The sequence below is a fragment of the Heterocephalus glaber genome, unplaced genomic scaffold (assembly GCF_053883595.1).
Source record: "Heterocephalus glaber isolate CG9 unplaced genomic scaffold, H.glaber_assembly_v1.0 deba00001550, whole genome shotgun sequence".
Taxonomy (NCBI): domain Eukaryota; kingdom Metazoa; phylum Chordata; class Mammalia; order Rodentia; family Bathyergidae; genus Heterocephalus; species Heterocephalus glaber.
Window position 1 is genome coordinate 15,538,599 of NW_028258343.1, and position 13,014 is coordinate 15,551,612.

General features: G+C 38.4%; 1 protein-coding gene across 10 annotated transcripts in view; it reads right to left on the minus strand.

The window, feature by feature from the left end:
• Nucleotides 1–13,014, minus strand: part of Lama2 (laminin subunit alpha 2) — a 586,947-nt gene that overhangs the window by 112,896 nt on the left and 461,037 nt on the right. For all 10 annotated transcript variants that reach the window (XM_087190273.1, XM_087190276.1, XM_087190275.1 and 7 more), the window contains one exon: nucleotides 4,027–4,138. In XM_087190273.1, coding sequence (XP_087046399.1) covers nucleotides 4,027–4,138 — 112 coding nt within the window. The remainder of the gene's footprint in view (nucleotides 1–4,026; nucleotides 4,139–13,014) is intronic.

The window sequence follows — 13,014 nt, forward strand, 5'->3', positions numbered from 1 at the left end:
GAAATTGTTTTGTGTAATGGGAACCTCATTCCACTTAGCCATCGCCACAGACTAAATTTTGGTTATCACCCCAAATTCTTATGTTGAAACCTAATTCTGAGTGGGATAGTATTCAGTGTTGGGGCCTTAGAGAAGAGGACTCCTTATACAGGAGATGCAGAGAATTCCCTTGGGCCTTCCACCATGTGAGCTTACAGCAAGAAGATAGTCATTTGGGAACCAGGAAGTAGCCCCTCCCCAGTATGTGGGGGCCACAATCTTGCCACAGTCTTCCCGAAGGGCAAGAAATAAATTTCTGTTGTTCATAAGCCAGTAAGTCTATAATATTTGGTTATACTATCCCCAAACTACTTAGAAATAGATCAATTTCAGAAAAATCAGAATCACATGTTTTAAGAATCACATATGGCCATTCCCTAGCCCTGTGGTAGAAATATTGCTGAGGTGCTCTATTACTAGGAGCGAGAGTGATCATTTCTTGGTTTACTCCTTAATAGTTGTAGCTTAATGCATGCCAAGAGGCCTTCAGAAGTTTCCCCCGTTACTGTTAGCAAGGTGTCACCTGGGCTGTGTCATCTGTGTTATGGCACCAGTGACCATGGGTGAACCTTAAAGCCCCTCCCTGATTCGTCAGACTGCGTCACAGTGCCAATGATTAAATTTAAGAAGCTTTCTGCTTTTAAGATTTTAAGAAAAGTAGTGTCTGTCATAGATTTGGCTGCATTTATGACATAAGTTACCTCCTTTGTCTGAGTGCACAGCAGTTGGTACAGTTGATTTAAGCCAATTGTACCATGGAACTACAGATACCATTTGTGTTAACTTTTTAGAAAATTATAGTGATAAATCCTAATTCTGAGCTTGCCAAAGCCACATTTTCCTTTATGAAATGAATGTATAAATAATAAAATATATTTTGATATGGGATTTTATTTTGAAATTTAATTCCACTTAGGTCCATGACTCAAGCAGGAGGAACATGAGATAGAATTTCACTGCTTCTTTGTGGTTAATTCTCAAAGCTAAACTTAGGCAGAGAAGAATTTAGTGGGAAATGTGTAACACAAGAGAGGAAGGTAAAGGCAAATTTGGCTGCATCTTTTGGGATGCACGTGTCATTTCCTTTAAGTTAAAACAATAGTAAATGAAGAAATTAATAGTGTACACAAATAAGACTTTAGCAGAATGGCACTGTATTAAAAAACAAAGTATCATCTTACTAGAAGTTTATTGCTCTGCTGAATATATGAGATTGAAATTTCTTCAAATGTATACATTCTCACTTCAATATGTTTTCCAGAGTATTAAAAATAATTATAAAATAAATATATCCTTTGAATTTGCTTATTTATTTCTATCTTCTTCAATAGAGGGATTTAAGCCATTTAAAAATAGCTTTAAAATAAGATAAAATTAACATAAAACCAAGTAGAGGTAAAAGAGAAAATCAATGTGAGTCACAGAAAGTATTACTACAAGGAAAGGCATGGAGGAAGTTCCTCCGGCGGGTCAGACCCCTCTGAAAAAATGGCACTGGAGAAGCATGGGGGGTCTTAGAAGGCATGGGGGACCCACAAAATACAAATGAACTAATTCCTCAAAAGTTGCAAAAAAGGTTCTTTTATATTAAACCTGAGAAAAAAATCCTTTGATAGGTACATTTATCAAGAATGGAAAATGCAAATTTCCAAAGATGAATGTCATTATATTGTATACTTAAAATGTACCAATAAAATAAAAATAAAAGACAAAAAAAATGAAAAATGCTACTCTGACCTGAGACAGCAAAGAAAGACCCCTAGCATTAATTCTTATCCTATGCCAGGGTGTAAGCATTAATGGGGTTGGTCCACATCTCATTAATACTAATAATGCATAGAGTAAAATATAGCGTATTCATCATCTAACCCAGAGTCATAGCAGAGTAGATATTATAAAATTATAGTGAGCTAAGAATACCTTAGATGAATAGAAGGTGATTTCCTACAAAGTCATGACTTCTAAGGGAAGATAGGATTGGCATTCTTTCTATCTAAACATAGAACTGCAACAGACAAATATCAGGGTGAAGTGTTCACTTTTCCACAGCAATTTATTACCACTAATAATATATGAAAGTATACATGACTACTCTCAGGCCAAGAGAGAGGGAGAGAGGGGGAGAGAGAGAGAAAGAGAGAAAGAGAGAGAGAGAGAGAGAGAGAGAGAGAGAGGCAAATAACCTATTCAAAGCTTTTGGTGACTTTTCTCCTCCCCTCTGTCTTCCTCCCTCCTTCTCCCTCTCATTTCCTCCTTTTTTTCCTTCCTTTCTTTACCTTCCTCTCTTCTCTCCTGTAGCCTAATCTGCCAACCCTTGTAGTCCAACTGAGAATCTAGTGTATCTCAGGTATGTTTACATTTGAACTTTCAATATTAGCAAGTGCGTGCTTGCTGCCAAATAGTGGCTGCCTGCAAAGTGACTGGGTGTTTCTATTTCTGTCAGGCACAGCTATCACACATGGCATTTCACATGGGTAAAAAAAAGATGCGCATCTAGATAGATGCAATCAGGCCACCTGAGCAACACACACCTTAGGAAATCGACCGTCGGTGAAAAGGTAACCGTTTTGTCTGGTGTATGGACCAGAGAATATGGACACTAAGCAAAGCCTGGGGTAAATATCATCTCTGCTCTGCCCACATTGCTGCCATTGTGTGGTGGGCAAACTGCACAATGCTACCCAGAGGCCTTAGGCACCCAAAACACAAAATTCCCATCAACAAAAGGAGTCACCACGAATCCATGTCGGGAGAGGAAGGCTCAATGCAGAGAAGCAAGTAAGCAGTGCCAACCCTGGAATGTAGTAACGCCTATATTAGCATTTTGTCCTCATGCACCAATATTTAACTGAAATCATTTCAGGAAGAGTCACTCGGCCAGGCTGTTGGGTATCGAGTGTTTCAGAGTTCAAGGGAAGGAATGGATGGGATGCTGTCAGTTGTGGTTGTGGTGTTTTAGAGGGCGAAGGAAGCTTTATTTTCCAGCAGCATTACTGGAAAATAATAGCAGAGAAAGCACAATAACTTCATTTAGCAGAGGAAAAAACCCCCACAATGAGTTAACTGCGAGTTTTCTAGACATAACTTCTCTTTCAGATCTTGACACGTTTTGCCTGAGATTATGCTTCTGATTAAACTCTGTTGTTTTTTGCATTGAGGAATCTTTGGGAGTTTCAGTCTCTTCTTGGCCAGTGATGTTTAAAAATTACTAGTCAGGATCTTTTTGAGGGTCAGGTCCTTTTTTATTTGACTACATTACAAAGTAAAATATCTAAAATGCATAACACTGCAAACGAGTAAGTGTTTTATTTTTAAATGAGAAAAAGCCTGCTTTCTAATTTCTTCACATGCATGTATGTTTATTACGCATTGGCAGATAGATACTTAAGAGCGACTTTTTGTGTGTGTGTGAGAGGGGGCATCATCTGTGGCAGTGAGAGTTTCTATCTAGGCTTTTGCTCAAAACTGGATTCCACTTTAATCTTCAACCATATCATCAGATGCCCAGAACGGACTCCTCAGAAACTGCGGATGAAGCAGCACTTCCAAGTCCCAAGCAACAGATGTTCATTAAAACACCAAGGATCTGAAAGGCCATTTTGAGAAATTAAGGTGCTGCTTTTTTTGTGCTGAGTGGAGTCATAAAATTGGCTTTTAAAAAATTAAAAATATTTTAAATAGTTTTAAATACAAAAAGTAGTAAAGCATAGGTTTCCCACTTAAGTATAATAGGCACCCCTCAAAAATCCACTGCCATTCTGTATTTATCATTGGTCATTCACCAACTGTTGTCATTCATTGAACACTGAAAGTCATGGGTTCTCAGTGGATAAATCCATTGAATATCTCAACCAAGATACACTTTAAATACTCAACCCTCGAATTTAGAAATGTCACCTCTTAGGAGAGAAATTCCAGCTCTGTGTAATGTCTTTCTCTAGTTTTCTGTTGGGAGAAATAATGATTAGAATGTGATTTTTCTAATACCTTCTGCATCCCGGGCAAGCTCCTTAACGAATTCTCCTAAGGACTTTGCTCTTGTGTTCGTCCTTTCAGCATCCTGTCCCGTTTGCTTGCCATCTGCTGTCACTTTGGTAGCCTAATGATCCAAATTTGGGAAAAACATAATTAATAGAGATGATGAGGCTACAGCTATATAAGCTCCCACTGGTTACATTTTCTTTCAAATTTTCCTTTGAGCCAAAAGCAATCAATGAATTATTGATTGAATGTACTGGAAATGATGCCCCGTGCTCAAGTATACAATTAAACTTTATTACTTTTTCCATTAAATGGAAATCAGAGAGCTGTATTTGGTCCTCTTAAACTCCTTATTATATGGAATAGTACAGGAGAAGTGATAAAACACAACTCTTTGTGAAATATCTTTAAGGTACTATTGCCCGAAGTCTTTAATGAAATCTTCAGCCTCCACATGTTGCAGTTTTGTCCATATTTTATTTACTGAAAACATGTGGAGTGCAGCAATGATCTCCAGAGGGAGGAACAGGCAGTCTGTCTCAATAATCTTGGTCCTATAGATTCAGTTTGGATCAATACGTTAATTAAAGAAACAAAGAGGGGGGAGTGCTGAGCTATTCAGTAGTAAATGCTTGTCTTAAAACTTTTCAAAGATGCCAGTAAAACATTGAGAATAAATGCTGACTTTCCCATATAATATCACCATAAATATGTCCATTAATCATCAAACACATACAATTGTCAACAAAATAAAACAGAACCCCCAAATAGCCTCATCGTCCAAAGAATATCCTCATATTCATTTTTGTTCATGCTGAAAATACCATTTGACACAACACAGCGCATTTGATGTGCTCATAGTTAAGAGAGAGCATAGTCAAGTATAAATGGTGCATGTAATATGTTTTTTAAAAGATTCTGCAAGATTTAGAGTACTTAAACATAGGTGTATTTACATAGGTGAACAACAGTACTTCTTTATTACCCAAAGAATGTGGATAATCTAACTACGGATAATGAATCAGATAATCAAACTGCCTCACTATAATTTTGAATGAGGCCCAAGTTGGCAGTGAATTAATACTCTACAATCTTGTAACAGAATATTTCTAGAGAATTGATTTTTAACATACATAAGTGGATTTTAAATAGAACTGTCTGGTCAGCACAGAACATGACAAGAGATACTACAGGAATTGCTCTGTATTTTGTGATTTCCCAGAGGGAAACGAGAGGTTTCATTCATGAAAAGTTTCTAGATTTTTACATGAAGGGTACAATATAAAGTCCAACTCTTACCACCTAATCTCTCAGCCCCCAAGTGTCAACATAACAAATAAAAGGTTGCAAAGAGAAGAGGCCACTGGGAAAAAAAAATCTTAGAAGTCTTCTTTACAGTTATAGTACATACACAATGATTTGGAGAATATTAATTGATCTATTTAATGTTCGATAAATACTCTTCTAAAATATTATTAATGGGCTTATTTTTATTTTTAGACTTTTAAAAATTCTTTTTGGAAGTAAACTGTGTGGAATTCCTAAATGTATTAGGCTCTTTTGTGATAGGTGTTACAAGTGTGTCACAGTAATTTCCTTAAACTTCGCGCCTTGCACACATTTGCGTTCATGACTCATATTGCTCAAATAGCTTTATAGACACACACACACACACTCACAATATAGTTTTTTAAAATTTTACTTTTAAATAACTGAGGTTAACTGCCTTAAGATGTTGTCAGTATGGACTGCCTCTGGTATATCTTTAGTCTAAACTTGACTGTATTCTCTGATATTATTCCTATACTAAGAGATCTTGGGACATTATAATAAGGAACTTGATCTACAATATGGTCATGCTCCAAAATTTTAAGAATTAATAGATCACCAGCACCAGTATCTCTTATTATACAGAAATGAACATTATAATTTGAACTGAAATTTTGTTTTGCTTTACTAATATCTTTTCCATATTCCAAAATGATCATAATTTACATAAATATTAATGCTATCAAGCTGACCAATTTTTTACTAATAACTCCAATCCTATTTTTAAAAAATAGCTATGTATTAATATATTGCCTCTTATATTCTACATTATAGAGACCATATTCATCATCTTGTCTTCTCCTACTGGTCTATAATATTTATGTTATAATGAGTAAAAGTCATCATTAACAAACATTTTACTCTTAGCACCAATTATATGAGTACTGCAGCACTAACATATCAAGAATCCTGCAACACACACGATAAACAAAAAAGGCTCTATTCAATAAATCTCTCTGTTTTTTAACACTATATTAAATATGCCAAACTTTTCTCATATTGTGTTGTCTTTTACTGGAGTGAATTTCTTCTTAACTCTTCCAGATATGTGACCTTTATCACCCATCGGTTTTCATTTCAAGTGTCTCTTCTTAGTGTGGCCATTCCCAGGGTTCCTACCTAGTTCTCCACATTTCTTGCACAAGAATGTTTCCTTCATAAGTAGTGTCATGCATTTGAAAATTACTGAAGCCAATTACTTACGTATTCAAACTAAATAAGTGGTCACCTAATTTCTCAATTTATAAGTGCCACATTGCAAATAAAAAAATGAAAAATGAGGAATCCCATGACTTACCTATTTATTGACTCCCTCCTCAACCAACAGGAGGGGAAGCACTTGGTCATCAGTTAGATCCTCCTCCCAGTTTGACTCCTCACTTACAGCAAATGTTCTTTGCACGTGGTTAAGTAGATGACTAGACAACAATTTTCCTAACAAATCTTGCCAACCTCATTTTATTCTTTCCTATCATTTTTTTCTTAGAAAAATATTCTGCTTATATCATTGACTCTTAAGTTCACTTCTCCAAAATGAATCCAGCCTTCAAGGCAAGACTCAGTGCAGCCCTGCCTTCTCAGTGAAGCCCTCCGTGCCTGTCCTAGACTGAGCTCTCTTTTCTTACATTCATGCTGTCGCTACCACCATTTAAGACTACAGTGGGCTGTGTCTCTGTTATGTGTCTTGTCATAGTTACTAATCTCTATCCTTGAGGGCTATGACCATATCTTATCTCTTACTCCTTAGAGTGCCAGGCACAGTGCCTGGCAAATTGTAGGGGGTCAAAGATATTGGGTGATTGGCCAATATAATGACAATCAAACCAACTCTCCCCTTGAAGATCTAAAGCTTGCTGGAGGATTCCCAATGCCATTCAAACTGACCATATGCCTGGTGCTGTACTTGCCAGCAAATGTGGATAGCTGAGCAGCTTTCTGAGCTTTTCTCAGAGTCTCACAGGAAGCTGCTGCCCAAGAGCTGCAGCTGAGCGCTTGGCAGGACAGCCAGGCATGAATACTTCCGGTCCCAGCAGGGCTGCATTCTAGTGACTGGCCTCATTGTAATTCAAAACAAGGCCTGCAATTGCACACCAAGTTCCGGGCCAGCGAGGGCAGGAGGAGAAGTGGAGGATGGCCTGACCTCGTCAGAGCCAACATGTGGTCTGCTCAGACAAAGAATTTCCTCTCTCAGCCACACCTCAGGGTAGGAAGGGCCGTGAGGTCCTGGCACCAACAGCACTGGCTCACTCTGGAAGATGGATTAGCACTCCGGGAGAAAGATGGGTCACAGTCAGACCCAGCTGTGCCCTGGGTCCATACACAGGTCGGGGAGGGTTTACAACACTTTGTTGCCTCATTTGCTTTTCCAGCCTTTAGAGATAGATGGCATGAAAGTGAAGGTATGGAAAGGTTAAGCAACTTACCTGATTTCACATACAAGGAATGGGAAAAAAATACAAACTCATTGCCTTACAGCTTTATATCTGGCCTATACCAAATATTATTTTATTTGGCTGCCATTCAAGAAGACTGAGAAAGTATGTAAAAAATGAAGAGGACATTCCTCCACACAGTTCGTTAAGTGTATGTGTAAGCTTTGGGTTTTGGCAAATTAACACATTTCAGAGCCCATAACAGAACATTACCTAAAACATACCATGTTTTTGGAAATCATGTCTCTTTACACAGCAGTTGAGCTTAAGAGTCACCTTTGTCAAGACTACCCGCCCAGACCCCCAAAATTAGGAATTGTGAGAAATGCTCTACCGTGTGTGGCAGTTACGGAGAAACTTTTACAGCTTTCAGTGATGACATGGTGGCACTCGTGCCATGGGTTTGCCACCCCTGATCTGCGGGGAGTGGTGGTCAAGAGTGATTTCAGGACAGGGCACGGGTGTCATGGATGAATGCTAAGCACTACCAGATAAGAGCTACCTGGTGGGTTCAGTTTGGCTCTTTCTGTTTTATTAAATTACTCTCCCATTTCCTAGTCAGCCTCCCTTTCATTCACTATTATCTTGTCCTTTGAGTAGCCAACAGATACATTCTCCTTTATCCTAATATGTGGTACAATCTCCCTTTCATTCTCTTTGATTTTCTTATTTTTATATCCTCCTGCTTCTATCCAATCTTTACAGTGTGGCTTTGCAAATGATGACTTACACAGTATCTCGTATTTCTCCCACCTCTGATTACCTTTTATTCTTAACATGCAATTTGCTCAATTATATTTTTTTCTTTTCCTTTTCTCTGGTTTTTGTTTTTGATTTTTAGAGTATTATATGTAGGCAGCATGCATGGCCATTAGGTATACATTAATTTACTTTTGAATAATGTAGCTATTACTTTCTTGTTTTAGCTCAGGCAGTTCTCACTGTGCCTCTTGAAATGTGCACATAATTTTCTTGGTGGGATATTACAAGTGTCTTTCATTTTCTGCCTTCTTTATGTTAAAACTAGAATCTAATGGAGCAGATCTAACTATTGAATAGAAACATTGCTTAAATGCATCCACCTTTGCATTTGCAGACTCATATGGTTTCCTGCCAAGATTAAATGTCAGACCTAATCATTTATAAGATATTCTTAAGGGTCATCTTCAGACGCCATCAGTTCTGTATTCCTAAGTGGCAGGGAAGCGCTTCTCAGGCACATAGCCTAACAACACACAGGGCGCAGCAACCAGACCTGTGGAATGATAAAGAGCTGGTTCCAAGCGATTACCCAGAATATCTCCCTATTTCAGGTGGTAATTGAAAGTTCCAAAACAAGTATTCATTCTCATATTCTCTCTGTGTCTGTCTGTCTCTCGTCTCTCTCTCTCTCACTTTCTCAATACAAAAGCAAGACATAAAGGACATTCTTGGTGACTTGAACTGTTTAAAAACTATAAATAAAACACTGTAAACATATAATATTGTTGGCACTTAAATCATTTAAGTTTCATCATTTTGATAATGGTTTACCTTCATTACATTTGATTTTCAGAAGGCAGTAAATGATAGGGTAAATACAATAAAGCTAAATTTTGATATTTGATATGGTTCAATCTATTAGGCAGCATTCTCTTTTTACAGAGTATAAACATTTAAGTGTTATGTATCAAAGAAAGCAGCATATGCCTTATTTTATGCATTGTAGATAAATTTAAAGTGAATGCATATTTTGGATTTGTGATTCAATTATGATTTCAAGTTGTGGCTAAATTATTAGCAATTAATTCATTAAACAAAAAAAAGGACTAAACACATCCTACCTACATGATATCGGTGATACCATAGTGAGAAAGCCCCACAAAACAATGAAAACAAAGCTATTTTTCCTGTCATTTTAGAATTTATAGTAAGGAGGAGTAGAGAGTTGGTGTCAAATGATCGAGCAAACAAATTTATAATTATAAACTGGAGAAAACTCACAGTGTGTAGAACAATTATAGGATGGATCTTGGCATCCTGGGAACAGCCAGAGAGCTTTCCTGAGCTGAGATTTGAAAAGTGAACTGGAATTAACAGAAGTTAACAAGCTGTAGGAGGAAGTGGATTGTCTTCAGGACAACAGAAAACCAAAATAAAAGTTTTGTAAGATCCATGGTGAGACAAAGTGAAGGAGGCATGGGATAGCTGGAGTCAGATGGCCAGGTTTACAAAGGCTGGGCAATGGGCATGAGGGGAGGATTTGGAATATTTGGAACACTGGAATCATAAACCTCCATTTTAGCTACATTTCTGATCATAGCTTGAGAGAAGAACAAGGCTACAGCAGAAACTACCTAGGAAGCTAACGTGGTCACCCTAGGTCAGGTCAGGGACTGTAAGGCTGGACGGGGGCACCCAAGCTGCGCACGGAAGGAGAGCTTTGGCAGTGAGTTGGACAGGTGGAGGGCGAGGAGGGCATCTAGGTTTCCGGTTTCCATACCCAGCTGTCCAGAGGCCGCAGCAGGAGCGGTGGAGAGGAGGAAGTCGTCGGAGAGCACAGATTAGGACGGGCAGCATCACAAGTCAGCCTGAGCCTCTGTGATCCCAGAGCCGCCCAGTGGGTACGGCTTCTTCCTCTGCAGCGCGCTCAGACTGATCCCGCCAGTCCTGGGGATGCTCTTTGCATCTTGCTTTGAGCCGTCCAGCCACTTTGTGACAGTCTTGAGACTGGTTAAGACACACAGCCAATTTCATCCTGCAGTGCTGGCGAAGGAGCTGCCCTCAATCCTTTATTCCTTTTATATTTTATGTTCATTTTTGTAAATGGAGAAATCTAATCATTTCTCTACCATCCCTAGACAGAAAGAAGAATTTCCTCAAAAGAACTGTTTGACATACGTTTTGGTTCATGCATAAATATTAAGAAGATATTATGAAATCAAATATATCTTTCAATGTATTTTGATTGGACTTTAAATTCCTTAAATATGAGCACTATATTTAAAACATTCAATATATCCTACAATATGCATGGAATATTTAGAGGCTTTTTAATGACAATTCTAATACCTCTATACCTACTCCTCTTTTTAGACCTCCACACACCTCTCTCTCTCTCTCTCTCTCTTTGTCTCTCTCTTCTCTCCCTCTCTCTCTTTCTCTGGGTCTTGGAGTCAGGTCTGCTGCTCTCTTCTCATTCTACTTCCACTGTGGTCTGCATTTCCACCCGAAGCCCACTACTGAAACTATTTTTATGAGATAACCAATGACAAGGTGGCCACTAAATCCAATGGACACCTTTACTAATTTTACTTTAACTTCCTGATCCAGTTTTATTCTTGCCAAACTCCCCTCTCTGTTTTTCTCTTAACGCTCTGGCTTTTTATTCTTAAGCCCTTCCTCTGCCCATTCTTTAAATTTGGAGTTCTCTGGGGTCTAGTCCTTGGTCCACATTTCTTCCACCCTATCATCTCTTTCGTTGGGGTTCACTTATCCATTTGCTGTAGCAGACTCCTCTGCCCAGGATTAACAGGCTGTCGTGGCACAAGCTTCTTCCCCCTCCATAATTTGGCTGTGTTACATTGGAAGTAGCAGAGCTCCGCTGAGTTCACTCCCAGTCAAGGTCAACAGACTTGAGCTAAATTCCTCCCCTCTGAATTAACCTTTTGTTCTCTTCAGCAAAGATATGCTTGTGCCTCATTCTGCAGTCCTGCCTGCCTGATACTTGTTATCGGCAGGTGTCCCAAAGCCTGCCCAACTTCCCCCTTCTCACACTTGTGATGAATAAACACTGGATGTCCTGGGAGTCCTTTGTCTTTGCTGCCCAGAGCAGCTTAGATCAGTCCGAGACTCAGTTTCTCTCAAGTCTCTGTCTGCGTGTTTCGTTTAATTCCCACTTTCCTATCTCGCGGACATTGTGCTGGCTTGCAGGAGGCCAGGACCCCTGCAGGGGTCTCTGGCAACTCCCCTTCCCCTTTCCCTGTAACTTGCCATATATAAACTGATGATTGGTCAGTCTATATATTCAAGGCTCACAGAAATACATAACTCTATTCTGATCATGTGAAAATTTGAGACAAACTGCAATTGTGAGCAGCCTACAAAATACATAAACTTGTTAAAACTCTCAAAGTCATCAAAAATTAATCTGAGAAACTCTCCTAATCTAGAGACAAGATGTCTAAGAATCTTGAAGACAAGATGACTAAATGAATCATAGTATCCTGGGCGGAACCTTGAGACAGTATATTCACAGAAGGTGAACAGCGAGGAAATTGGAATCAAGTAGGCATTAGTAAACAATAATGCATCAGATGCATCATTCTAATATAAGATGTTAAAAAAAGTAGAAGAAATTGGATTTATGGGGACCCACTGTCCTATTTTGGTAACTGTACTGTAAATCTAACATGACTATAAAATGAAAGATTTCTTTAAAAAAATCACATTGGAATTAACTGCCAATAGATCATAGACCTAAATGTAAAATGCAAAATTACAAAGTTCCTGGAAGATTACCTAGGAAAGAATCTCAATGGCCTTGGGCATGGTGATGAGTTTTGAATTACAACCCCAAAGGCACAACTATAAAATAAATAATTGATAAGCTGGACTTAATTAAAATTAGAAGTGTCAGCCCAGTGAAGTATAATCTGAAGAGAATGAGAAGACAGGCCACATAGTAGGAGAAAATATTTGCAAAAGACAACCTTGATCAAGAACTCTTAGGCAAAATATAGCAATAACTCTTAAAATTCAACAATAAGAAAACACCCCAATTAAGATATGGAAAAAGATTATTTACAAAAGATGACATTCAGATGCCAAATCAGTAGATGAAAGAAGGTCATATAAGGATTGCAAATTAAAACAAAAATGAGATACCCTAAATGCCCATTAGATATCCCCAGATTCATAGCACTAACACCAAGATGTGCCAGCAAGGTTTGCAGCAGTACCCTCGCTCATTGTTTGCTGGTGAGAATGCAAAATGGTGCAGCCAAACTGGAAGACATTTTGGCAATTTCTTACCAAACTAAACACACTTTTATGAGAAAACAATTCCAGTAATCATGCTGTATTTACCCAAATGAGTTAAAAACATATCCACACAAATATCTGAGCATAGGTGTCCACAAAGCTACTTTATGTGTATTGCCCAAACTCAGAAACAACAAAGATGTTCTTCAGTAGTGAATGAATGAACTATAATACATTCAGACGATGAAATATTATTGAGCACCAAAAAGAA